At 41.4% G+C, this 25,100-nt stretch overlaps 5 protein-coding genes across 53 annotated transcripts in view; 2 read left to right on the top strand and 3 right to left on the bottom strand.

The window, feature by feature from the left end:
- Positions 1 to 2,130, bottom strand: part of LOC108035211 (polyubiquitin) — a 5,772-nt gene extending 3,642 nt beyond the window's left edge. For 3 of the 41 annotated variants that reach the window (XM_050886352.1, XM_050886343.1, XM_050886345.1), the window contains exons 1-3: positions 1,532 to 1,687; positions 503 to 789; positions 100 to 274 (exon numbers count right to left, since the gene is read on the bottom strand). In XM_050886352.1, the coding sequence (XP_050742309.1) occupies positions 100 to 274; positions 503 to 778 (451 nt within the window). In that variant the 5' untranslated portion in view covers positions 779 to 789; positions 1,532 to 1,687. Of the gene's footprint in view, positions 338 to 502; positions 790 to 1,531; positions 1,696 to 1,990 lie in introns of those variants that run through there. The other 38 variants (XM_050886351.1, XM_050886344.1, XM_050886338.1 and 35 more) reach the window with 27 other exon arrangements.
- A 500-nt stretch (positions 2,131 to 2,630) lies between these two features.
- Positions 2,631 to 4,502, top strand: LOC108035210 (very-long-chain enoyl-CoA reductase). The gene is made up of 4 exons (XM_017110720.3): positions 2,631 to 3,065; positions 3,227 to 3,443; positions 3,971 to 4,086; positions 4,150 to 4,502. The coding sequence occupies exons 1-4, from the start codon at positions 2,695 to 2,697 to the stop codon at positions 4,352 to 4,354; spliced, it is 909 nt and encodes a 302-aa protein (XP_016966209.1). The 5' UTR covers positions 2,631 to 2,694; the 3' UTR covers positions 4,355 to 4,502.
- Positions 4,503 to 4,825: 323 nt separating this feature from the next.
- LOC108035156 (anaphase-promoting complex subunit 5) lies at positions 4,826 to 7,285 on the top strand. Its single transcript, XM_017110606.3, has 2 exons — positions 4,826 to 5,021; positions 5,090 to 7,285. The coding sequence occupies exons 1-2, from the start codon at positions 4,902 to 4,904 to the stop codon at positions 7,238 to 7,240; spliced, it is 2,271 nt and encodes a 756-aa protein (XP_016966095.3). The 5' UTR covers positions 4,826 to 4,901; the 3' UTR covers positions 7,241 to 7,285.
- A 24-nt stretch (positions 7,286 to 7,309) lies between these two features.
- On the bottom strand, positions 7,310 to 9,778 carry LOC108035159 (mitochondrial import receptor subunit TOM22 homolog). 2 transcript variants are annotated; one of them, XM_017110615.3, is made up of 3 exons: positions 9,611 to 9,778; positions 8,657 to 8,692; positions 7,310 to 8,006 (listed from the first exon to the last, which is right to left on the bottom strand). In XM_017110615.3, exons 1-3 carry the CDS (start codon positions 9,629 to 9,631, stop codon positions 7,698 to 7,700), a joined length of 366 nt encoding a protein of 121 aa, XP_016966104.1. In that variant the 5' UTR covers positions 9,632 to 9,778; the 3' UTR covers positions 7,310 to 7,697. The 2 variants fall into 2 exon arrangements, with proteins under 2 accessions (XP_016966104.1, XP_016966103.1); XM_017110614.3 differs by lacking the exon at positions 9,611 to 9,778 and adding an exon at positions 8,863 to 9,221.
- Positions 9,779 to 10,975: 1,197 nt separating this feature from the next.
- The window catches only part of LOC108035158 (calcium-binding protein E63-1), a 33,103-nt gene continuing 18,978 nt past the window's right edge, over positions 10,976 to 25,100 (bottom strand). For all 8 annotated transcript variants that reach the window (XM_017110608.3, XM_017110607.3, XM_017110612.3 and 5 more), the window contains 4 exons: positions 21,398 to 21,541; positions 14,640 to 14,790; positions 14,422 to 14,570; positions 10,976 to 11,753 (listed from right to left, as the gene is read on the bottom strand). In XM_017110608.3, coding sequence (XP_016966097.1) covers positions 11,731 to 11,753; positions 14,422 to 14,570; positions 14,640 to 14,790; positions 21,398 to 21,541 — 467 coding nt within the window. In that variant the 3' untranslated portion in view covers positions 10,976 to 11,730. The remainder of the gene's footprint in view (positions 11,754 to 14,421; positions 14,571 to 14,639; positions 14,791 to 21,397; positions 21,542 to 25,100) is intronic.

Consider the following 25,100-nt stretch of genomic DNA (forward strand, 5'->3'; position numbering starts at 1 on the left):
CCTGGATCTTGGCCTTCACGTTCTCGATGGTGTCAGATGGCTCCACCTCCAGGGTGATGGTCTTGCCGGTCAAAGTCTTCACAAAGATCTGCATTCCACCGCGCAGACGGAGGACCAAGTGAAGGGTCGACTCCTTCTGGATGTTGTAGTCGGACAGGGTACGTCCGTCCTCCAGTTGCTTGCCGGCGAAGATCAGACGCTGCTGATCTGGGGGGATGCCCTCCTTGTCCTGAATCTTGGCCTTCACATTCTCAATGGTGTCCGATGGCTCTACCTCCAGGGTGATGGTCTTGCCGGTCAAAGTCTTAACAAAGATCTGCATACCACCGCGCAGACGGAGGACCAAGTGGAGGGTCGACTCCTTCTGGATGTTGTAATCAGAAAGAGTGCGTCCGTCCTCCAGTTGCTTGCCGGCGAAGATCAGACGCTGCTGATCTGGGGGAATTCCCTCCTTGTCCTGTATCTTGGCCTTCACGTTCTCGATGGTGTCGGAGGGCTCCACCTCCAGGGTGATGGTCTTGCCGGTCAAAGTCTTCACAAAGATCTGCATTCCACCGCGCAGACGGAGGACCAAGTGAAGGGTCGACTCCTTCTGGATGTTGTAGTCGGACAGGGTACGTCCGTCCTCCAGTTGCTTGCCGGCGAAGATCAGACGCTGCTGATCTGGGGGGATGCCCTCCTTGTCCTGGATCTTGGCCTTCACATTCTCAATCGTGTCGGAGGGCTCCACCTCCAAGGTAATGGTCTTACCAGTCAAGGTCTTCACAAAGATCTGCATTTTGGATTATTCTGCGGGTAGAAAAGCGAGAGATGGAAAGTCAGTATAAATTCAGATCTGTTTCGCTCGGTGAAAATACACAACTGATGAAATTTCCTGGCCGAGTAATGGAAATAACAGTTAATTTATCGCCGCCTGCTTTTCAAGTCTCTATCGTTTCATGTTCTCCCCCTTCTTCCGATTGCTTGAACAAAGAAAGGTGAAGAAACGGGGTAACAAAAGGAAATCGAGAAATTTTTAAACCTTTGTTCCGTTGCTTCGTCACTTCTTTGGTGGTGTGAGTGCAGCTCAAAACGCATACATACAAATTTTTCGTGTGTATACTGGTGACGTCACGGTATTGCCAGTAATTGAACATTTTCAGACGTGGCTTTATTTGAACAAATGTATTTATTTCAGCTAAAATAACAATTACGTTAACGGATGCCTTGAATTGATTAAATCAGCAATGCAGTACACAAAAATATACGTTTGTGTGCGTGTATTCTCGAATTTTCAGTGCGTCACTGCGAATTTCACAATTTTCACAACAAACACGCAAGTTTTATTTATAGATTAGTTAGTGTTTTGCTGCCAAATCGTAGGGAAATAGGTAATGCGTAGCTGCCAATTTGTAATTTTCTAATTACGCAGAGGGTTGAATAAGAAAAAAAAACAAAATGGCCGAACAAAGACCTTGACTGCAGTTTTTGCTCAATTTTTCACTGCCCTTTAACAGTTATTATAATAAAGAATAAAATTATTTTAACTTACGTTTTCTTGTAACTTTCGAGAATGTTCTTTTTATTTTACTGTAGTCACCAACTAATTAAATAATATTTTTTCTCTGGTTGGATGCGTTTTATTTTTGCTTGTACTTGCTGCTGCAATTGTCAGATGATTTTAAATGGGACCGTTCGCGCACGTGGCTTATATACCCTCGGTCTGCGTAAAACGTACTAAAAAATGCCAAACAATTTCAAAATCACACCAATACACTGAAATCGATCGGAGGTGGAAACTTTTTAAGCACTCGCAATTGTAACCCTCGAAAACCACTTTTTCCTTCTTTTTTGTTCTTAACTCACCACAATACAAAATAGTAAAATATTTTCAAGACAATTTCAAAACGAGACCTTGATATCGCACTGACTTGACCGGCTGAATGAAATTCTTAGTCGATCTGACCTACTTGTGCTGTGACATCGAATTCAATGCCTCCTTGAAACTTACCAAAAGTGAACGACCAATGCTTGTTTAATATAGGTGTTTAACAATTTTAGACCTCTGCTACTATGTTTGTGTAAGGCACTGTCCTCTCTACCGGCTATAATTTTGAAACACACAACTTGACTGGCAAATTTTAAAGTAATTTTGGATGAAGGTGGAGTAGTTTCAAATGTCTGATGTAGTGAGTGTTATGGCAACGACTGCTTGGTATACATTTTGAATTCTATGACTTGTTAGGTGAGATCTGGTTTATCTAATAAGAGGCTGTAGTTAACTTAAGAATTTTTAAAAATATAAAGCTTAACGGAGATTATTTTTTTAACATGAACATATTTATGAAATTTAATAAGTAATATTTGTTACCACACCATCAAGTTTTCATTGCTGATATAATCATCTACATATTTAAAAGTACTTTGAGTCTCGTCTGGCAGAAGTGTCTTGCTATCATCGAAAATCATTTCCAGCTATTTTTAAATAAAAATAAATTATATGCTCTACAAACAAAACTAATCTGTTAAAAGCAAATTCTTTTACATTACAAAAAACAAAACGTTAAGATAATTTGAAAAGTTTGCACAACCCAATAGTGTGGCCATATTGTGGCAATTTTTCGCACCTTCCGCTACGGTCACACCACGACCCACCTGCTATCGGAATCGGCGATTTTCGATTTTGGACAGTGCTGATTGCAAACCGGACGCAAAATGGAGCTCGAGATTGTCAACGCGAAGAACAGCAAGCCCTACGGCAAGGTGAAGGTGCCCTCCGGCGCCACGCCCATCGGGGACCTGCGTGCCCTGATCCACAAGAGCCTCAAGCAGACCCCGGACGCCAACCGCCAGTCGCTGCGCCTGGAGCTGAAGGGCAAGAGCCTGAAGGACACGGACACCCTGGAGTCCCTGTCCCTGCGCTCCGGCGACAAGGTGTATGTGAAGGATCTGGGCCCCCAGATTGGCTGGAAGACCGTCTTTCTGGCGGAATACGCCGGCCCCCTTATCGTATACTTGATCTTCTACTTCCGACCGGAATTGGTGTACGGCAAAGCGGCCACTCTGCCGATTTCCCTAACCACCCAGTGAGTAGTAGAAAGTGGTCGCTGAAATCTTTCGATTTTCGACCTAATCGACCTCGTCGCTTATGCAAACTAAAACGCAACGGCTCTGCATAATTATCCATGAACTTTGGATGGTGGTGTTGGTTCACCCAGTAACCCGCTTTCTTTTCTCGCCTCCTCAGCATTGCCGCCGGCTGCTACACGGTCCACTATGTGAAGCGTCTGCTGGAGACGATCTTCGTGCATCGCTTCTCGCACGCCACCATGCCGCTGCGAAATCTCTTCAAGAACTGCACCTACTACTGGGGATTCACCGCCTACGTCTCCTACCACGTGAACCATCCGCAGTTCACCTCGCCGTGCATGTGCACCGTGTGGGCTGCTTTGGGAGCCTTTGCCGTACGTATTCGGGGCTTTGGTTTATGGATTTGGGTTGGATGTTTCCGTAATCTACCGGTTTTTGCATATCGAAACCTTTTGTTTGAGGGAGCTCTCTTTTACGATTCAACCAAACGAAACCTATTTGGAAATAGTTTGATTACTTTTCTCTCCAATTTTCAGATTTCATTGGTTTGAAAACTATTTTCCTTGCTTTAATGGTACCAAATGGAGCCAATTGAAGCGTAACTACTGATAGATATGTTATTTTTTACTTATTTGATTGTTGTCATCTCTTTTAATCTTATAGGATAGGTTACAAGATTTGTCACAATACTAATTGGTCAAACAATTATTAGATTTTGCTTATGGGAGGTTAAACTATAAAAGTTTCAAGTATTTTAGAATTTTACTGTTGATATGTGAACTCTTATTTAGGTATAAAATTAATTTTGTATGGAGCCAATACAAATTTTAACATTTTTTGCACGGATCTAAACTATCCAATTTATTGACCCACAAACTAACTTTATTATCCCCCCTTTCAGCTCTGCGAACTGGGAAACTTTTCGGTGCACATTGCCCTGCGCAACCTGCGTCCGCCAGGCACCAAAGTGCGCAAGATTCCCGTGCCCGATGGAAATCCGCTGACCAAGCTGTTCGAGTGAGTAAATACTAAAGCCCACATTGGCCCAAGTATTTTAATTGGCATTTCCCCGAACTACAGCTTGGTGTCTTGCCCCAACTACACCTACGAGATCGGTGCCTGGGTTTCCTTCTCCGTGCTGACCTCTTGCCTGGCTGCCTATTTGTTTGCCTTCGCCGGAGCCTTCCAGATGACCGTCTGGGCTCTGGCCAAGCACCGCAACTACAGGAAGGAGTTCAAGGACTACCCTCGCCAGCGCCGCTCCATCTTCCCCTTCGTCCTGTAGGATGGATCGGGTATCCCCATGACGCATTCGCTGTATTACCTATTCCACATTACACATTTATACCATTTGGCTAGAGTTTAACAGGGTAGTTGTCTAGTGAACTTTGTGCTTTCGTTGATTTAAAGCAAATACAAATTGGAGAAGCGTACGTTTGGCGTGTGCATTTTTCGTCGCTTTTTGGACTTTGATCGCATGGGCAGGTCGATGAAGCGTGGGTAATCAGTAATAGTTTTAGGGCCTTCGAAAGGCGCGCCAGGTGTGAGCAACTTTGCGTTCGTAATTGAATTATACCGTTTCAAAATGATTTTTTAGCCGTTCTTCCCAGAATTACACCTTTGATAATAATTCAGCGTTCTGAAGGACATTTACTTAAATTATTTATATTAAGATTTTGAAATTCAAAATGTGCGCCTTGTAGAGTTGCCACTTCCCTGAACTATCACTGACATGACAACTCTGACAAAGCTAAGTTGGCTGCGGCTATTTATTTAATTGTTTACATTTTGCCGGCAAATCGAAAATAGTAGTTTAAGCACTTAAAAAAGCGATGAATCTGTTCGAGGAGCTGGACACCTTGGACCCCTCCTCAAAGATCGAGCCTCCTCGCATTGAGACGCCCACGGCGCACAAAATAACCGTGCTTATACTGCTCAAGCAATATGTGATTGTAGGTGGCTTTAGTTTCTACCCTTTAAAAACACCTTTATTATCCAGTTTTTTTCCATTTATTTAAAGAATAAAAAGTCCTGCTTGGATACGGGGATATCCATGCGCACCCAGCGACGTCGGATGTTCTATATGCTGGTTTTCAAGCTCGTCCAGGAGGCGGATAAGAGCTACAATGAGCTCCATAGCCTACTGACCACAGGGAAATATAAACTGGACACTCTGATGCTGGAGTCCTTCGAGAAAGCCATGTCCGAGTTCTGTGCGGGCAGCATTGAGTCCCTGTTCGATTTCACCGAGATCCAGAACATCGACGAGATTCTGAACGAAAACTATGGCATTAGCCAGTTCAGCATGGTGGGCCTTTATGTCCGGCGGGTGGGCGTAGTTCTGGAGCGCCTCAGTTTCCCCGAGATGATGGATATGTACAAGAACATCTGCTCCTACTATGAACGCGGCGTTCGAGCTGCTGCCTCGGGCTCCAGAATGGCCATTGCTGGAGGGATCCTCCACAGGGAGGAGACCCCTCCTCCCAATCAGATAGCAGACAAGCCTGCGGATCCTGAAGCTAAGAAAAAAGAGGAGGCATTAGCTCGTGTTGCTCAAGAACGCAATGCCCTAAGCAGGTGGGCGCCTAAGCAGGCCAAGTTCTTCATCAACAAGCAGTCGGAACTCCTGGAGAGCAACGAACGCAAGGCCTTGTCGCCCGTGGAGCTCCAAAAGAAGGTGCAGGAGATCATACACGACCTGCCACTGATAACCACTCCCTATTTCCTGGGCTATATGAACCAATTAAGGGTCAGGGATTATTATAACGCACTCTCTGCGCTCCACAGAGCCCTGGACAGGAGTCCCGTGAGGCTGATGAGCCAGGAGAAGGGCTACCAATACTTTTGCGTCAATCTGGCCGTGCTACATGCTACTTTTGGTCATCGTGACGAAGCTCTAGCGGCGCTGAGGGAAAGCATCATGTTGGCCCAGGAGCACGGTGACAAAAGGAGTCTCAATCTGGCCAATACATGGTACTGCCTGCTTAGGGATGAGCTGCCATTATCCGCTGTGCAAAAGAGCGTGCAAGAGGCCAATGAAGTCGATGGTTCCCTCCTGCAAAACTACACGCTAGCTCTCCATTTTGCTGTTAAGCTGGGAACTGTGGCTGGCTATCAGCCCCTGCGACTCTTCGATCTCCTCCAGCACAGCGATAATCTCACTAATAGAAACAACTTTGCGGACCACGCATCAGAGGCTTTGGCTTTGAGGAGTGCAGTGTGGTCTGCCTATGGTAAACATGAATTAGCTGCTTTGTACTCTCAAGTTTTGCTAGCTGCCAGAGATCGCTTTGGCAATGCCTCTGCGGGATTGGGAAGTGCTTTGGCCAGTTACGCCCTATGGCTTCAGTTGCAGGGAGAGTCTCAGCTATCCAAAGTACTTCTACATCGTGCAAAGGAGCGTTTCCCGCGGTTGCCCGGCGCCGAGGGCTGGATGATCAGCCAGTGCCATGTGGTCATCCAGGCAGGAATCTACCAGTGTCGTTGGCATGATGCGTTGAAGGCCTGCGACCAGCTTTATTTGCTGGATCCCTCAGATGCCATAATGCAGCGCGCTTCCATTTACGTGGCCAAACGAGAGTTCTTCAATGCCAGGCGCCTGTTGGACAAGCTGGCTGGCCAGGATAATTTACCTTTCCTCCTGAGGATGAGGGTGCAAGTCCTTCTCGGCTATTGTGGCATGGCTGACGGGCGCTTTTCCAGTGAAACTACTATGCTCCTGCTACGCGTGGCCGAGGATATGGCCGAATCTCAGATGGATTACGAGCTGGCCCTGGTGGATCTCCTGTTGGCCCAGCAGTTACTGCTCCTCGGAATGCCACAGAAGGCGTACCAGGCCATCAAGCGCTGCATGCACGACATTCACATCAATGGTGGTCTGTATGAACGAGCCAAAACCGATTTCGTCTTTGTTCGCTGCCTTCTGGCCATCAATCAAAACAATGTCGAGGAGCGGAAGGCGCAGCTCGTTAAATCTCTGGACATCCTGGAGCGCGCGGCACAATCATTCAAGAAACTCTCTGCCCATGCCAAAGTCTTGGATGTGTATGTGTTTCTGGCACAGAGATTCAACGAATTCGGGGAAAGGAATTTACGAAACAAGTATGCTGGGGAATTCCGGCGATACTTTACGGATCATCCGATTCCAAGGGAATATCTGGGCAGTCCTTAGTTTCAGTCTGTTGTTAATCGGTAAATAAACGCATTATTACCATGATTGTAAAATCATAAAGCAAATAGATTTTAACTATTAATAAACGTAGTTTTATTAATTGGTTTAAACCGTAGTGGTTGCTTGTTTTTACACTGTACGCCAACTACAATGCTAACACCTATCTGAAGTTTTGCAACTTCTCGTTTCGATCGAAGAGGACGTCGTTCTTGGTGCCGGGAGTTCCGAGAGTGTGGATGCGTAAATGCTGTGGGCTATGGAGTGGCATTTAATGGGCGACAGCTTGTTGGGGAGTCGCTGATGCTATTGCTTCGGCCATTCGTGGACGTCCTCGACCTCTCGATTTCGACTGGGATTGATTGGTATCGACAAACTTAAGCTAACGTGTGGCAATTTCCGGATTTCCGCTGCCGGTTATCATAGAGCTAATATGCGTATGTGGTAGGGTCTCTCTCGGTTAACGAATCAAGGGTAAGCTGGGCGAGGATCCACCGGGGCCCATCGCGCTGCCGGGTCCGAGAAGCACCTGCTTCTGCTGCGACTTCTGCAGCTCCTCCATCTGGGCGCGCTCCGTCTCGAAGATGACCGGGGCGAACAGGATGACCGAGCTGGTGAAGAATATCCAGCTGGCGTTGCACGAGAACGTGTAGAATCCCTTGACGCTTTTCACCGTGGCGCTGCTCACGGCACCGACCGCGTTCCTCAGTGGCTCCGGGAACATCTCTGTCAGGCCCCAGAAGCGCTCGGCCGCCGTCTCATCGGGTTCCTGGGTTTGAAGGTATGATATTGCGATAAGTTAGTAGGATTTGAAAAAGCTCTGATTTATCTTAGCTTATTACAACTTATTAGAATCCCCATCTTTTCATTAAAAATTTTTACGAATCTTGAATATCAATCATAATATGACAAGCGACCTATATACTACAAATACACAACATATTTGTGTGTTTTATACTTTGGAGCTTATAAAGAATTTTTGATGAATCACAATCAGGCTCCAACAGATACACATTTTGGATAATAAAAAGTTTAAAATGGGCCAGTCCCAAGAATGTTATCAATAATTTCTCTATACTATCTATGGAATCGCGGGAAGAACATTTGCGTACAATTTTAAATAAAGCTTTGTTTATGATTAAACTTGATATCTACAAACGATTCCTATTTAATATTAATAATAGTCTATAATGACAATGACCTTTATCGAGTGCACGTTTTGGCCAACAGCTGATACATTTCTCAACCAAAAATAAAATTTCTAAATTAAGTTCATAGCTAAATAAAACTATCCCCTATTCTTAGACCTCCTGAGACTACATCTACAATTCAAAAACCCCTGAAAGGTCCTTTGGAGCGGTTCTCCCCCTAAGTTTGAGGTTAGATTGCGTGTTGTGTTTACAAACAGGGTCCACTTACATCATCGTAGTTCTCGCCTTGGGGCTCGTTTGAAGTCTGTAAAAGATGGAAAATAAGACGATTAGTACAGGGTATGGAAGAGTCGGTTTCATGGGACAGCTGCTGCGATTGACCGACAATTACGTGAGCACGATAAGAACCGTGGGGGCTGTCGGGGGAACTGGGTTTCCAAGGGGGGTTGCGAGAGGCCCCACGTTTTTACTTACGGCGGCCACTGCCCGTCGCTCGGGCGTTTCATCCTTGCTGCCGCCCAACGACGACATCCCGCTGTCCTTTTCAATGAACTCGATTTCAGGATCAGAGTCCATCAAATCCTCGATTTTCACTGTTTCGGTATCCACTTTGCGGCTTTAAGTCAACGCACGCGGTCGGAAATTGAGGGTTTCTGCCGTATAGCAACCCTTGAAAGGAACACCCAGATATATTGTCACCGGAATCGCTCGCAAAATGCAGTTCGCACTGGCATTTAATTGAGCTTTGGCGGAATTTTCGTTCGCGGTCGCTTAAAATTTCAGTAAGAATTGATTTTATTCCTCGTGAGTAGTGTGACCGCTAATAAATATACTTTTAATACCATTTTAAAATACCAAAAAAGGCCAACGCTCATGCGGAAGAAATCGGCTTCATCACGGCTACTATCGATAGTTTTTGTGGACTTTTTTTATTTAAAAACAGTTTTTGAAGTCTTTTGTATCTTTCTTTCGTTTTACTAATTTAATAAATAATCCTAGCCGACATAATTACGCAGTTATCTCAATAAATAATTCGATAAAAATAACGTACATAGCCAAAATTTTTTTTATACTTTCCGAACTTTTTAGCCATATTCTTTTGGTTAAAATGTTATAAACTTGTTAACACCAGCGCAGCGTTGAAGTACAATTTTTCGGTTTAATAAGGAAACAAGATGATATATGACCAAAAGAAGCTGTTTTTACGATGGAATATACTAACCTTGCCCTCGGGTTCACTCATTGTCGTTACTTAACCGCGTTAAGAGTTTAAAAACAAAAATATACACAATATTTTGCGGAGAGCCAGAAATTTAGAAACGTCGTCAAATCGAACAGCACAATTTTAAGGGGTCTACGATTTCCGGATTGCCAACTGACACAAGTCAACAACTGGCACAGCCTACTAGAAGTAATAAAACATTTATTGAGCGTTGGTGTACCGATATTTATTATGTCACATCTCGTTTCTGTCTCGCAATCTCATTTATAATTTAAGAAATCATTTATACCTAAGCCAAATATCTACCCCTTTTTAGGTACGCATACAGATAATGTCTTAGTTCTTGTGTGTTTCGAGTTATCCAGTATCTATATATATATATAGAAGATAATATTAAGTAGTTTGACCATAACACAAACAGTAATCGTGTATATAAGTAGTATATTGTTGGGTAGGTATATAGTCCTGCATATAGTTGTTAAGCACATTTAGAGGTCATAAAAAACTACTTGAATTGAAGTACATTTTTTGGGTATGTTTCAATATTTTGGGCTAAAGTTAAGTTTGATTAGGTTTCTGATTTTTGATTAGGTTTAAATTTGCTTTGCCTCTGCAGTTCTGTTGTAAATACCGTAAAAAAGTTGTGGTTTCCTTGTTTGCCTTCCATGCTTTAACCCATTTTGCTATTTTTGTACCTTTTACCTGATTATTATTTCCATTACCCAACTTTTTCCATCTAATGCTTTAAATGTAAATATATATTTTAATTCTCATTTCACTGATTTTTCAAAAGAGCACTTTTGTTAAATATATATTTGTTAATTAGTGTTTCTGTTGTATTTCAACTTGTCTAAACATTTATCAAAAAAGGGCATACGAAATGAATAAAAACTTATTGTTTGAAACCGCAATGCCTAAAATCGATGAGTTGTAATAGTTATAAAAAAGTATTTTGTATTTCTTGCTGAATTATCTATGGGACGGCAATATGCAATGGACTTGAATTTCGAAAATGAAATACAAAAAACTTAAAAAAAATAAAATGTAAAAAATACTAGTTTTCAAACTATGTTTTCTAAGAACTCTGACATGTTCCATTCGGGTTGTTGGTTATGGGTTATATATATATATTTTTTTGATATTTAATATAATTCTTTTTGCCTTGTCTTGTTTTTACTCCTATGTAATAGAGTTGAAAACATCAATACTTCAAATTTACCCAATTTGCTTATGTTTGCTTAAGTTCCTTTAAAAATTTTAAGTAAGTTTATCATGAGCTTAAACATTTTGTTGATTTCTCCTTTGCAAATACAGATGTTTTGACATCTCGCTCAGTTACTTCCCAACTGAAATTAAATCTTGTGGTTTCTTATATAAATTGTTAACATTTATTTCCTTATTCTAACAAATTTGAAACAATTTTTGTTTGTTTTTGGGGTACTTGAACCACGCATACATTGAAAGCAGCATAACTACAATAAAATACAAATATATGAATCCACTTAGCTGACCCTCTCCTAATTTGGATATATCTTTAATGTAATTTTTATTGGTAATTTCTCCGTTTGCCTGCTCCTTAATTTTGCAGCACCCTAAACACAATATCACTCACGCGCTCAGACTTATCCGAATATGCATTTTATATGTTTTATGTTTATGTTGTGTGGTGTCTCCGTGTGATTTAAATCATTTCCGATGCAAATCGGCCACTAAAATTAGTCTAAAGTTTTCCATTTAAATTTTCCACATGATGATTTAACTCAGTTCATACGGAAAATGAATAATTCACTTTTTACAATCGACAAAACTTTGCAACTAATTTACATGTGAATATGTTGTGTGTGTATGTGGGTGTTTGATGAAACTAAAACTTTATGGGTGTGTGTGTGGCCTGCCTTGCACTTTTTTCAAACCCTTGTATAAATAAGTTTTATTTTTGTATAAAATTTTCAAACAATTACGCTCTGCACATTTTGTTGCATTATTATTTTCTGCATGTCTGAGTATATTCTTAATAGCTTAACAATTACGCTGAAGGGGTGTAACTCGGGCTGCATTCCACTCGAAATTTTCGGGGTTACGGGGTAAAGACCATGCCTCCTTGTTGGCCGTTAATCTGCTTAGAGCAAAAGTCTCGTAAATTCTGAAATTAAAATGAGAAAAGGGTCCATTAAATGTAATTCAAAGAGGGAAAATAATTCACAAGATTTTCCTGTGAAAGTGTTTTTTTTAGTTCATGAGGTTCCTAAGAAATCTCTAGAAAATTGTAATGCATCTGAGAGTGGTGTTATATTTAAGCTTAAAGGAGAGGTAAAATAAATAAGGTTAAATAAATAATTTTTCTTATTTATATTTATACATTTTTATAAAAAAAATGCTTAAGGTTGATAATTAGGATTCCGATTTCTTGCGGGTTTTCAATCGTAGTTTTTTCAAATCAAGGCGTACTGATTAAAGTCGGACAGTTTCGAGAAACTCACATAATTTTCTCAAAAATAAATTTTTATGTACACATTCCCCTTTTTTTTAAGGTGTTTCATCATAAAAACGCTTATTTTTTAAGGCATCAAATCAGGATTTACATTCTAGTAAAAAAAGGAAGTTTCTTAGATTTTTCAAATCATAAAGAAAAAAGACCGACTGTTTTAGGCAGCTTATTGTTTTCAAACGCAATATGCTTTTTTTAGAGCAAACCCTCCGTAGATTGTAAAAATATGTCTTATTTAAAGAATGCGCTTCTCTAAGTCTCCGTTCCAATAAACCCCAAAACGAAAGCCAATTTGGTGATAAAATTAAATGAAATAAACCTGACATCCAGAAGAAGAAGCACCATTTTGCCCGACACTTTTGTCCACCGAGGCAAAAACATTTTACAGATGGGGGATGGCCAAACTATATAAGCTGTCGCCCCGGGTAATCACGCCTCCGAAAGAACGAACTACGCTTTTTATGCGATGTGGTGCTCCGGAGGCGGCGGACGTGTTGCTCCGGCCAATCGACCCATTCTCGCCGCAATCCTCGCCAGTGTCAGCAGAAAATGGAGCGGACCACGTTGCGTATACCGAACGCACACAGAACGTATACGCAATGTTGGCCGCCGTCGATGCCGGTGCAAAGTAAATAGCGTGGAGGCAAAGGCACAGGCACAGGCACAGGCAGCAGGAAAAACAACAACAGCAGCAGAATGAGTAAATAAATTGCAGATGCCAGCAAACAAATGCGGGCTGCGGGGTGGGCCCCTCGAACTTTGCTGAACTGGGCGCGGGGTGGTGGTCGGCTGACATGTCAATGCGTTACAAGGTCAAAGTATCAACTAGCAAGGCGATGGCATATGAACCTAATGATACAAGGGATGCCACACACAAGCGCACACCTCTGTCGCAAAAAATGAAAAAAAAATTACACAAAACACCAAGTACAAAGAGGACACTCGAGCATGTCCCCGTATTAGTTTAAGTTTATTAAACCAATTTAATGCCACGCAAGGGAATTCTGTGCTGTCTTTTTTTTGCCATTAGTGCGGAATAATAAGTGGGCGGATCCTCAGGTGAGGGGCTCCCCTTGCTGCTGCCTTTGATACACTTCATTCTGGGTCAACTGCATTATGGACACCTTCACGCTGCTTTCTTTGTTTTTCCAGCTATTTGCCTTATCAAAAACTTTTTATGCCCGAAACTTAAGACCTGCCAGGGAAGTCAGGTAATTCTTTGACAGCAGCAGGGTTTACGACTAGTAAATACCTTTTAGGGGAAGGAAATTTCATGGATACTAAAAAAAGGCTATGTAAATGAACCAATTTTCTTAAAGATCCTGAAAAAATATAGCTTTTACTATTCAACTTTAGTAAGAGGTTTTAAACAGAGAAACAGTTTCACCGACCCTTTATTATTTCCAGTTTCTTTTTGAGTTCTCGCCAGTATTTAAGAAGTGACTACAGAAAGATTGATCCATTTTATGCGGAGCCCAATCTAGTATTTAAGAACTTTATTTTACGAAAACTCAATAAACCCAGCATAGAAAAGCGAGTAGCGGGTATAAAAACTTTACGAGTAAACAAACAAATAAACCCTCGGCCGTATTAGGCCAACTCCTGTTGCTGTTCCTTGAGGTTAACAAACTTTGTTGTCGCCTTATTTGTCTAGCTGATTTATGGGCGTACGGTTTTCGGTGCGTAGGGCAAATATTGACATGAGTTCGCCATATTTTATGCCATCCGTTGATTAAGGCTCAGACAGGCGTAGCTGCAGCAGAAACAGAAGCAACAGGGGTTGAAGGTTTCGAAATGGCGAAGAAATATCACGGTCTGTTCTTCTATAAAATCGAATTTCAATCTGACACTTTCAAATCATAAAATTTGTGTGCCTACACAATAAAAAATTGTTAATAAATTTAGATTTGTTTCTATAGTCTGAAAGGATATATAGCTGAAAAAAACTACCTAAGGTTTTGGCAATGATGTGGTTATAATTTAGAGATCTATTTGAAGACCTATTTAAAAACAATTCTATATTTTGAAGCCTACTTTTAGATGCCTTTTTTTTAAAGGTTATAGCCTAAGTTAAATAATAAATTCTTGTAGCATACTGTTAAACACCTTCTTAAAAGTTTTTGCGGCATTCCAATAAAGAAACTAACAATATTTTCGGGAAGTCGCTGACAAAATAAAACCTATAATTTTAGACAAACATTTAATCTTAAAATCCCCATCTGTGTTCCATTTCGATTGCTAATTTCTGCCCGTGCACTCATGTCCTTCCACGCGAACGCCTGCGTCAGCAGTGTCCTTTGTCTGCTGCCGCGACTGCACTCACCCTCGTAATTGATGCGCCCATCCTGGTCCAAGTCCGCGATGACCAGCAGCTGCTCCAGCTGCTGCTCGTTCAAGGGCTCCCCAATCATCTCCATGGCGGTCTGCAGCTCGTCGCGCGTTATAAACCCATTACCATCCCGATCGAATACTCTGCGGGCGGAAAAAGAGGGCTTTCTTGTAGTGACGGGAGATATGCTAAACACCATAAACACTGTATACCTAAATGCGGCTATCAAGTCCTCGGTGACATCATCGGCCTCGTCCACCGGCTTGCTGTCCTTGCTGTCCTCATGTGACTGCTGGTCGTCCCGCAGCGCCTGGATCCTGCCCACCCACTGCAGGAACTCGGCCTCGTTGATTAAGCCATTGCCTGTGGATTGCACGATAAGAGAGTCTGGTTGAGATATGGGGTCCAGGGAAAGTTCTGGAAAGTCTAGACAGTAACCCAGTGCAACAGTAGTGTTTTCCGGCCGCAGAAGACATTTTCTGGGTGCAATAATTGAATGCACTTCGAAAAATGTAGTCTGTTTTATTTAATTGTGTATCCCTTAGCTGAGGAAAAACACTCAAAACAATTGGTATTTTCGCCAAATAAAACTCCCTTTTGAAACTTACAACTATTCTAAATAATTCTTCAGCGTGAAATTAAATGATCAATTGATTTAGGTAATAAAAAAAGGTAAAATATTTTACGGAAAACGATAGCTAAGCCTACATTTCAAGCTTAAATACACAATTATTAAGCTTTTCTAGGGGGTTTATCATATGTTTAAAATTCTTGAAATACCCCAAATATGCATAAACATTTTCCGTGTAAGAGCTGCTGGAAACATTTCCACAAACGCTTTTCTGAGAACAGAAAAAATGCATTCTCATTGTTGGGAAATGTTTACACGCCCCAATCCTTAGCAACGAGGACATCCTTTGTTCGCAGGACATGCTGGCAAGGCTTCCTCCTGCGCCAATCCTAATGCGCCCAGGTGGTGCCATTGTCAGACGCATTTCCGGCTGAGATCTCCGGGACCATTAACATTCCGAAAAAATAGAAAATAGGAAAACGAAAAATCAAAATCAAAGCCAAAGCAAAAGGAAAATCCTAAGCCAAAAGCTGCAAGTGAGCGCTCTCAGTGGGAATGGCTCAACTTTCCTCTGCCGCTAAAACTTTTATAATTAAGCGCAGAAGATACGCCGTCCGGAAAACCTTTTGCGCTCTGCTCTTCGTCCTTGACCTTCATGGAAACCCAAAAAATAACAAAAAATATTACCAAATAAAATATAAAAAGGAAAACAAGTGAAAGGGAGCTCTCACTGTGTGAATGGCAACGAAAATGAAGTCCAAATCTGTGATAATCTCCGCTCGCATAAATTTTGGCAGCGAATGCCAAGGGATATACCAAAAATAAGAGGGTTTCTATATCGTTCGCTTTTTCATCTCTAATTGCAATTTGTGTGACCAAACCGCAGCCATAATTAGAATTGCTAATTTATTCGCCTGGTGAAAGCAAAGAAATAGACTTGGAAGATATGAATAATTTAATTAAATCAAATGGCCATGCAGAACTCATAATTTACCAATTTAAATAAATTCGCAAAGTGCAAAATATGACTAATAACTAAATAACCGGCTTAGATACCTAACAATCCCTTATAATTAAAGGACTTCTAATTTATTTTATATTGCCCTCTATTTTGTAAACATCAATTGTAGCTATAACAACCGAAGCTTTTGCTGAGTTAAAGACAAAGATTTCTGCTTAATCTGGCTGAAAAAGAATTGCTCGTAATTACCATAAGAACCGCCGACACTTTGCCCCTGAGTAACATTTGGTTAGTCGTTTGCTGGCATCAAAAATGCATTAAGGGTCAAACAACCGATTCGACATCAATTAGGCAATGCACCCGAGGAGTTCCTTGGCCCGAGGCCAACAAATGTCCAACAAAACAAAGTTTCACACTCAGCTCTCTGGCCGAACACAAATATTGCTCCATCGTCAACATATCAACATATCACGATGATTGCTTTGGGTATTTGCTCATATGTTGCCACCCAACGTGGTCATACATGACCCATTATTGTCATCCTCCACGACCCGAACCATCTTCCTCTATTTGCCATTTTCCTGCCGCAGCTTTTCCTGCTTTTCTTGTCGCTCTGACATCTGTGTGACATTTGTGTGTCGGCGCTGCTTGGAAAATATTTTCATTTTCGCTTAGCGGCATTTATCCTACTTGGAGTTCACTTTCCCTTAAATGGGTCTAGGAGGTAAGGTATTCGGAAATATCAAGACAATCTAAGGCCAATTTTGATCTCATATATACGTATCCTTTGGTTTATAATTGCTTATAAGCGCGCCTAAGAGTATGCAGTGAAAAATACTACAAGTTTCAATTTGTTGCCTCCTTTCGGACACTTAACAAGTGCTTTGAAAAGAAAAAAAAAAACTTTTACCCCAAAAGCAGGGTATCCATGACCAAGTCTTCATATTTCTTGTTTTTGGGACTGCAGGTTCTGTAAGCTGTCTTTCCCATCTCAAGAGCCAAGCCCCCATTCTTAAGAGGCCTTCCTTTCAGTTGCCTTCCTCTTGGGATTTTTTCTTTTTTAAATGCGAAAACCAAATGCACATTATCTCTATCTCTGCCTCTATCTGCGCCAATGTCTGTGTCAGCCTGCGAAAAGGACAAGTCCAAGGATAATGAAAATGGCTTGGTTATATGTATGTTGATGTTGATGTTGATGTTGCCGCCATTGTCATCGTTTGTCGTCCTTTTTTCCTTCTTTTTTGAGCCATAAGGACGAAGGCGAGGGCGTTTCTGGCTGCGACTGTTTGTCGCACATTTCGGTAATGTCCTGCTGCAACGTGTCCTGTGGAAGTGGAAGAGCTCCTGCCACATACATATGTCTGTGCTCACTTGGCTCGTTAAGCAGAGCAACGAGTTTTCAAGCTTGACCTGCAGTTGCGAGCATTTCTTGGCATTGATCGATGGCTCAAGAGGAAGAGAAGCTTTCGCAATGCAACTGTAGAAATTTAGATATGCAGTCGAAATTATAGCCCTTAAGTTGCACAATCAACAAGCCAAATTGAAAGTATACAATTTAAGTTAACTAGAATGGTTTAGAATATCTATAAAAAATTATATAAAAAACTTTTATAAAGGTGTCTAAAGGTATAGAACACTATACATTAAATTCGAAAGCTAACGTTTTTTTAAATGCATACTTTTAGACACATTTCTAAGTGATTTAAGAAGTCCTTCTCTTTTCCTATACACACTACTACGCCATCAGTTGAACCGAGATGTAATCTGTAAATGTGTAGAGCTTTCCGCAATACCTCCAAGTTTCAGTATACCCCCAGCTGTAGCTGCCACCTTCCTAGATGGCTCTATTTCAATCACAGATCCCTCACGGTTCGTAGGCTGCCCTCGATGAGAGACATCCAATGACAACCGGCATAACAAATGGCCACTGCGGTCTGCCAGTGCAGTCGTTTTGGGGCTTTGCCGGGGATTCCGAGGAGAATCGTTGAGGTGTGTGGCAACAACTTCATGCCAAAGTGTAATCAATTATTGGCAAATGTAGCTGCTGGTTGTAGCTAGTACATACATACTGTGTCTACATAGAACGTATAGTAGGTGACCTCATGCCACACGGCAAGCGGAAACGGAAGTTCGCCCGGGGGTTTGGCACTGTATTTGTGGGGGAGGTGCCAGCACTCTCGCTTGATTGTTGCTCTCCAGCGACATTTGCCCACATTTGGTCCTGTAAAACAGGCAATAAATGCTGACTAATACTCGGCCAGGCACCCCCATGAACGACTGCCTTTGATGGCCAATAAATTACCTTGCAGTTTGGCCATTAATTAAATGCCCACAAAAGAGGCAACGCTGCGTATGTGCAATGTCTGCTGGTGATGGGGAAATTCCTTTTTCATTTTTCGGCCAAGGAATGCAGTTCAAGGCAGCGTTTTCAGGGCCTCAGCTGAACTTTGAACTTCGTCTCCGGCATTTTTGGGGGATATTTGTATCGTCGCCAGCCATTTTCATTCCACTTGGTCTGCAATTTTCAAGGAATTTCCCGCTGCTGGCATTTTAAGCTGTCTTTAATTTTGGCTCCCGACTTCTTCTGGCCCTTGGTTATGTAAATTTTCGGCGGTCTCTTCACAGACATTCGATTAGGGGCAAATGCACGAAGGACACTCTGGTGTGGTGGGTTAGGTTGATTTCGTGATGGCTGGCTGGTTGTGCAATTGCCACGACAGTTGTTGCTAATGTGAAGCCCAGCGGTTGTGGTTTTGGCCACGACAAACTAATTTAACATGGCAAAGATACGCACACACACGGAGATTCCCTGCGGGCCTGGCTTTGACACTTAACAACTTGACTAATAGGAAATTTAATGGCTTACAGCTGGCGTTTATGTGGATTTTGCGCCCAAAAGCAGGCAAAACAACCTGCAGCCACCACTCCCAATGTCAACTAATTCCACTGCCTAAAAGCGTGCTGCAAATATTTTTAAGTGGCGCTCAGTGCTCACAGAAGTAATTAATTTTTAAATGGTAGCCAACACAAATTGTCAATTCTCTGGACTTAAGCGGCAATTGACCCCAGAAAATAGGTAGGGGAGTATCAAAAGGAAAAAAAGCTGTTGCTTGCGTGCTCCATAAGCAAATTCAGGGCATAAATAAGGCCAAGAAAAGCTCGGCCAGGTGGTCTCTTAGCAATGTCAAAATGGCTAAATCAGCGTCTTGCCACCCCGATTTTGTGCGGCCCTCTCTGGAGGGTGTCATTGAAACCCCTGGAATGTTAATGAAGCCATAAAGTGCACGCTTTAAGCCACATTCCACTAACTTGGCTGGTCCTTAATCGAAATGCCGGCCAAGTGAATATCGAAAACAACAAAAAACAGATTCAGTGGGTCTTTGTCTCTTTGGGTTTTGTGGCCATTTGTAGGCAAAGTTGCTGCCCTTTTATGTTGATTTGCTTGAGTTTGATGGGGTTCAAGGACCTGCCTAATATGCATTTTAAATCACAAAAAGTTTTCTGTTTGGCAAGCGGATATTGGGGATTATTGGGGGCTTACTCTTTTGAACTATGAAAACAAAGAGTTAAACAAGTTTAAACACTGGTAGAAACTGATAAAATATAAAAATCTTTCATGTAATAAATATACATTTTAAAAAATACCAATATTAATAAAATTAGACGTTGAAATAAAGTAAACAACTTGAATAGGCGCTTAAAAGTATGCAACAATATACAAATGTTTTATTCGTAAAACGATATTTTCTTATTTTCATTGCCTACTTCTAGAAGTTTTTATACGTGATTTCGCGTGTTTTTCTCCGCCCATACAGCAGTTTCAGTGTTTTTTTTTTAAATCCCTTAATTTTAGATCGGATTTGGCTGTAAATTCCATTGAACCGGCAGCCTTTTATTTTGTCTGTCTGGCACATGTCGCCGCCTGTGTTCCGAGTATTGTTCGCTGTCAACTTACAGGTCTCCCAGAGCCCAACACACATGTGGCAAGTGGAAAGTGGCGAGAGGCAAGGGCAAGGGCAAGGGGCGAAGGGTGTGTGCAACACTCGCCTGCTGGTGGCAGGCATCAAAATATGCCCCTTTCGTCCCAGGACCCCTCTTTCTCGCCTGTCTGGAGGGCTGTCAGCAACAGTTGCCTGCTTTTATATGATAAATGTCACTTTCCCGCAAACCAATTCCTGTGAAGTCCCCACCCCAGCCATTTCGTCCTGAACGTGACCGAGTTTAAATTCGCAGCATAACCAGTGCGAACTGCAGACCATCGATAAGAGCTCCTAATGCGATGGACCAATATATAAATTACCTGTGACGCGATTAACCGCAACTCAATTAACAGTGTTGAGCAAACAAAAGTGACACAAATGGGCTTCGCCAGCACGCACTATCTTTAATTTATGCAATCACTTCGAAAACTACAATGGCAACAGAGTAGGTATTTAAAATAATTGCATTATTCATCATTATAAACGTTTAATTACTTTCGGCTGATGATAAAATTGATAAAGCAATTTCATTTCGAATTTAAACTTATTGACACCATGGCACATCAATTTGCTGAGTGCAAGTCCATAAGAACTATAAGCCTGGCTATTTAAGGATAGAACCATTATTGACGTGGACACGTTCTGACCACGACAACAATTGCATTTTAATGTAGGAAATTCAATTTTCCGCCAGGTTGACCTAATTTAATTTTAATATGCGCAACTGGGCAAAATGATGAATGGAAAAGAAAAATAACACACATTTTCTGCATCGCAAGCATACTGTCCACCCCTCGTGAAACTTACGAGTATATACATCCTTATCGGGAGGCAGGGAAATGCTCTTACAGCTCTCCGTCTTGGCAGGGGAATTTGTATAATAAAAATTGCATTTCCTAACGAGTAAATTAAATGAGAAAAACTTCTAGCGCCTAGAGACAGCGGAAAAGTGGAAAAGTGGCTTAAAGCGGAATTCTTAGCTGCCATAATACTTGTCCTGACTCAAATTCCCTGGGAAATAAATTGTGAAACTGCATCGTTATGGAATGAAATAGTAACAGAAACTTTTGTTGTAACTAAATAATAAAATTGATGTATTAGTGATAACTTTTAGTATGATTTTTGTTGAACTTCAGTTTACTCTAGACTTTAATACAAGCAAAATAAATAATATTTGTTTACCTTTGGGAAATTAAAAATAAAAACCCACTTCTTAACCCCTGTTTTTGTGTCCGAGCTAAACGTTATTAAATGCTGGTAGAACCAATCGACATGCCTCGGTGGGTTTAATTACGTTTCCCGACGGCCTTTCAAATGCCATCGAGCGCCGTGAATTATTAAAGGGCAGACAAACAAACACTGTCACGGGGACAAACTGTTGCACTTTGTGTCCACAGGTTGTTGGCCAGGTGGATGGGACGGTGATGGCCACCCTGGGGTCCTTTGAGTGGCACTTACCTGAGTGGCTCGCCTCACGTATGAGATCGTGTATGAGTTCGTCACTCACGTTTATGCCCAGGTTCTTCAGCATAAACTGCAGCTCGTTGGCGGTGACGCGGCCGTCGCGATTTCTGTCTAGTAGATCAAATGCTGTGCGTAGATCTGGAATAAGAAATAGTACATATATCAAAATAATAACTAATCTGGAGTGTAGAGATAATATGGGTAAATTTTACAGAAAAGGAGTAGTAAAGAATGGATCCTTAAAAAAATTGTAGTTCGAAAACCTCTACAAATACTTGAAACAGGTTCTTCTGGAAAGCCACACTTGAAAACTTACAAAAATCAAAGGAGGGAGTAGTTCTTTTATGTTTTTTTGTACAGAATTCTTAAGCTTAAGAGTTTCGACAGAAGTCGGTAGGTAAGTTGTTCGCTCAACACACACACTATATCACCACTTCATAGAAAAAACATTTATTTAATCTTCCATTTAGGGCTTTTGCCAGCCCAAACCACTTTCCTTTGTGGTTTTGCCTAGAAGAAAATTACGTATGCGCCGTGTTGGCCACAACAACCTACTCAGTCCACATAAGTATTTACATATCAGCTGAAATGAAATGGCGTCTTAAGTTCTCACAATCCTAAAACGAAAATTTGCCAAAAAAAAAAGAAATTGGGGGTGAAAATCTGGGGCAAAGCTAAGAAAAAAGAGTCGTAAAATGAAAGAACAATTCTGTGGAAATGCGTGATTTGTTCTTCGTAAAGGAAAACTCGCGTGCTTGTTGTTGTTGTTACTGCATTTGAAGAAATTATGGAAAGCGCGAGAAAAGGCTATTGAAAAGTGTTTACCGTCTGGGGGAATTTTCTTGTTTTCCCGCTGAGCAAACAAAAAATAATCGTTGCATGCTTCCAGGCTAAGAAGGAAATTACTGGGGCTTAAAGGCTCATTCGGGATTTGTGGGGGTATATATTGTGGGGGTGTTATTTTGTGTTGCGAAGAAGTTTGATGGTGTTTGAGCGGGGTCCTTGCACAATAATTAAGGCCTTGCGATGGCCTTCTCTGCGGCACGCCAAGAGCCGGGAGCCCAGACCTCAGTCAATGCCTTGAGGCCATAAAATCTGGTAAATGTCTTGGCGGGCGACGGGGCGCCAATGCCAAATCGATCAAACTTGCAGTTGGCCTGCCAGAAAGCGGCCATAAATATTGCCGTTTAGCCAAAACTTATAATTTTCCCAATCGCGCATAACTTTGCGTGCAATTTGGTATGCAACTTAGTTGGACAACTAGGGTAATGGAGGAAGCAGGAAAATGACACTAGTCTCATAGATTATGGTATTTAGAAATATTTTTTTTAGAATATGCAGCTTTTACTTATTCTCATGTCAAACTTTAGAAATTGTTCATATTATAAGACAAACTAACCACACAATTAATTTAAGGTGTCTAATAGTATGCAGTGAATAAAAAGGGACGAAAATTATAAAGATCACATACATGATGGTTTTTTTTACCATAACGTCTATTGTTTCGCCCTAATAATTACTAACCTTTTTTGGCTAAACTCGGTCAAAAATGGTCTGAAACCTAAATACCGTACTGTTTTGGACAGCTAACAAGCTATAAACTTGAACGGAGTCATTTTGTAGTTGATTCAAAAAACATAAAATTTTGAAAATTCTGAATTTTTTACAAGGAGTATTATTATTTTTTCCGAAATTTGATCAAAAATAGAATATTTTCGGAGTGAACGCAAATTGATTGGAAATTTTCTTAAGAGTTCAACAAGGTACACCATTCTATTTTTTGACCATTACTTTTATTGTATCCCCCAATATACTGTTTTTTTTGTGTTAAATATTTATTTATATATTTCGTTTTTGGTACACAAACGGTAGTAAAATGAATTTTAACATTATCTTAACACTTCTTATATTATTTTTAGTTTTCTTAAAATCAAGTCTTTAAAAACATCGGCTAGTGAATTTAGCATCTTTTCTCGTTTTTCTATGTATAAATTTTTGGAAAGTTCTCATAACAAATCCAGAAAAACTACTTTTTTGCGTATAGTAAAATTGGATGTGAAAGGAGAGCAAAAAGCAATATTATCCTTTAAAGGCAGTCGCTGGCCGGATTGCGATGCAAGGGTAAAACGGAATAGGGCAACAAGATATGCGAAAATTGCATGTAAATTGCTTTGGGCAAAAGCCGCTTTTCCACCACACCACGCCCCCGTTTCGCCCCCATTTTCCATTTTCCCCCCTTTTCCGGTGCATGTATGTAGAGCACTTCCGTTGCCTAGCTTTTGTTAATACGACCGCACACACTTGAGCTGCCGTACTTGTATAGTTTGTAATTGCACACGTGTTTATACTTCAAATATTGACACATTGACACCAATATTTCACAGTGCACTGTGTCTGCAGCCCCAAAAGGAGTGGAGGGAATGACAGGTGTCGGGAACCTGGGACATATTGAGGTTAACCCACGGATCGGCAACGGCGCATTTGATTGGCATCTAGTTAAGTTGATGTCGTCGCCTTCACAGCAGATACACCACATATATTCCGAGGCTCAAAGCGAAATCAAATTGGTCTGTTGCTCACTTCGACTTCTATGGCACTGGCAGCAGATTGATGGCTGCGGTGGTTCAAATTCAAATTTGGCCAAAAGCAGATATGGAAATGTACAAAATGTCTAACGATTCCTAGAATATTTCAGGGAGGCTTAAAATGATTTCAATTTCTTTATTAACTGATAATTTTTTTTTTTTTTTTTATTTAATTAACATCTTTATTTAATATAATCCAGGAACAGATCTAATTAAAGCCTTTAACCTAAATGTTTTCTTAAGTAAATAATCTCTTAATTATAAATTATAATTAGTTTTCAACTTGGTATATAGGAGTAGCTCAAATTACGACTAGTTTCAAGTAAATAATATATTCATATTAGTCTCTTAGGAGCAGCCCAAAATGTCTTCTTTTGAGCCTGCGAATTGGGATAGCCCCCTGTAATCTCCGGGCTAGACGATTACGGTGGGCAGTTAGACGGTCGTTGTACCTGCTTGAGAAGAACGATATTTGGTCTTCAACAAGACTCAGGTTTAGGTCATTGTGAAGCGTTTGGCCGCTAACGAACCACTCACAGCCAGTGATTTGTCTTAATGTTTTGTTCTGGACGGTTTGGAAACGTTTTCGGTGGGACGCAGCCGCCACTCCCCAAATTTGGATTCCATATCTCCAAGTTGGTGCGATGATTTGTTGATAAATGTGCCGCTTGCATCTTAGAGATAATTTGCTTTTCTTGTTTAGCATCCAGAATAATTGGTTCCGCTTTAGGTTGCACATTTTGACGACTCTGGCAATATGTTCTCGGAAGGTTAGGCGTTTGTCCAGTGTGAGGCCTAGGTATTTCGCCTTAGTCGCTTGCTCTATGTCCACATTATTAATGTGGACCACCGGAGTTGTTTTTCGGCGTAACGTAAAGCAAACGTTTACGCATTTGCTTTCGTTGATTTTGATATTGTTCGCCGTGGCCCATTTCTCGAATTCGTTGAGGTAGGTTTGCAGCGTTTGTGAAGACTCGGTCTCACTGTTCGAGGAGCTGAGAAAGCAGACGTCGTCAGCGAAGCTGGCCAGCAGCATTTTGCTGTTGTCGTAGGTCATTTCTTCATAGCTTGGCTTGGGGATGTCTGCTGTAAAGATGGAGTACAGTAGCGGT

This window comes from Drosophila biarmipes, chromosome 3L (assembly GCF_025231255.1).
Source record: "Drosophila biarmipes strain raj3 chromosome 3L, RU_DBia_V1.1, whole genome shotgun sequence".
NCBI lineage: Eukaryota > Metazoa > Arthropoda > Insecta > Diptera > Drosophilidae > Drosophila > Drosophila biarmipes.

Bases quoted from the DNA above. Each gene is read 5' to 3' on its own strand.
- LOC108035210 (XM_017110720.3), top strand. From the start codon at position 2,695: ATGGAGCTCGAGATTGTCAACGCGAAGAACAGCAAGCCCTACGGCAAG. The intron at 3,066-3,226 runs GTGAGTAGTAGA...TCGCCTCCTCAG, and splicing joins CCGATTTCCCTAACCACCCA to CATTGCCGCCGGCTGCTACA. The intron at 3,444-3,970 runs GTACGTATTCGG...CCCCCCTTTCAG, and splicing joins CTGCTTTGGGAGCCTTTGCC to CTCTGCGAACTGGGAAACTT.
- LOC108035156 (XM_017110606.3), top strand. From the start codon at position 4,902: ATGAATCTGTTCGAGGAGCTGGACACCTTGGACCCCTCCTCAAAGATC. The intron at 5,022-5,089 runs GTAGGTGGCTTT...ATTTATTTAAAG, and splicing joins TGCTCAAGCAATATGTGATT to AATAAAAAGTCCTGCTTGGA.
- LOC108035159 (XM_017110614.3), bottom strand. From the start codon at position 8,964: ATGGACTCTGATCCTGAAATCGAGTTCATTGAAAAGGACAGCGGGATG. The intron at 8,693-8,862 runs GTAAGTAAAAAC...CATCTTTTACAG, and splicing joins AGCGACGGGCAGTGGCCGCC to ACTTCAAACGAGCCCCAAGG. The intron at 8,007-8,656 runs GTAAGTGGACCC...CTTCAAACCCAG, and splicing joins AAGGCGAGAACTACGATGAT to GAACCCGATGAGACGGCGGC.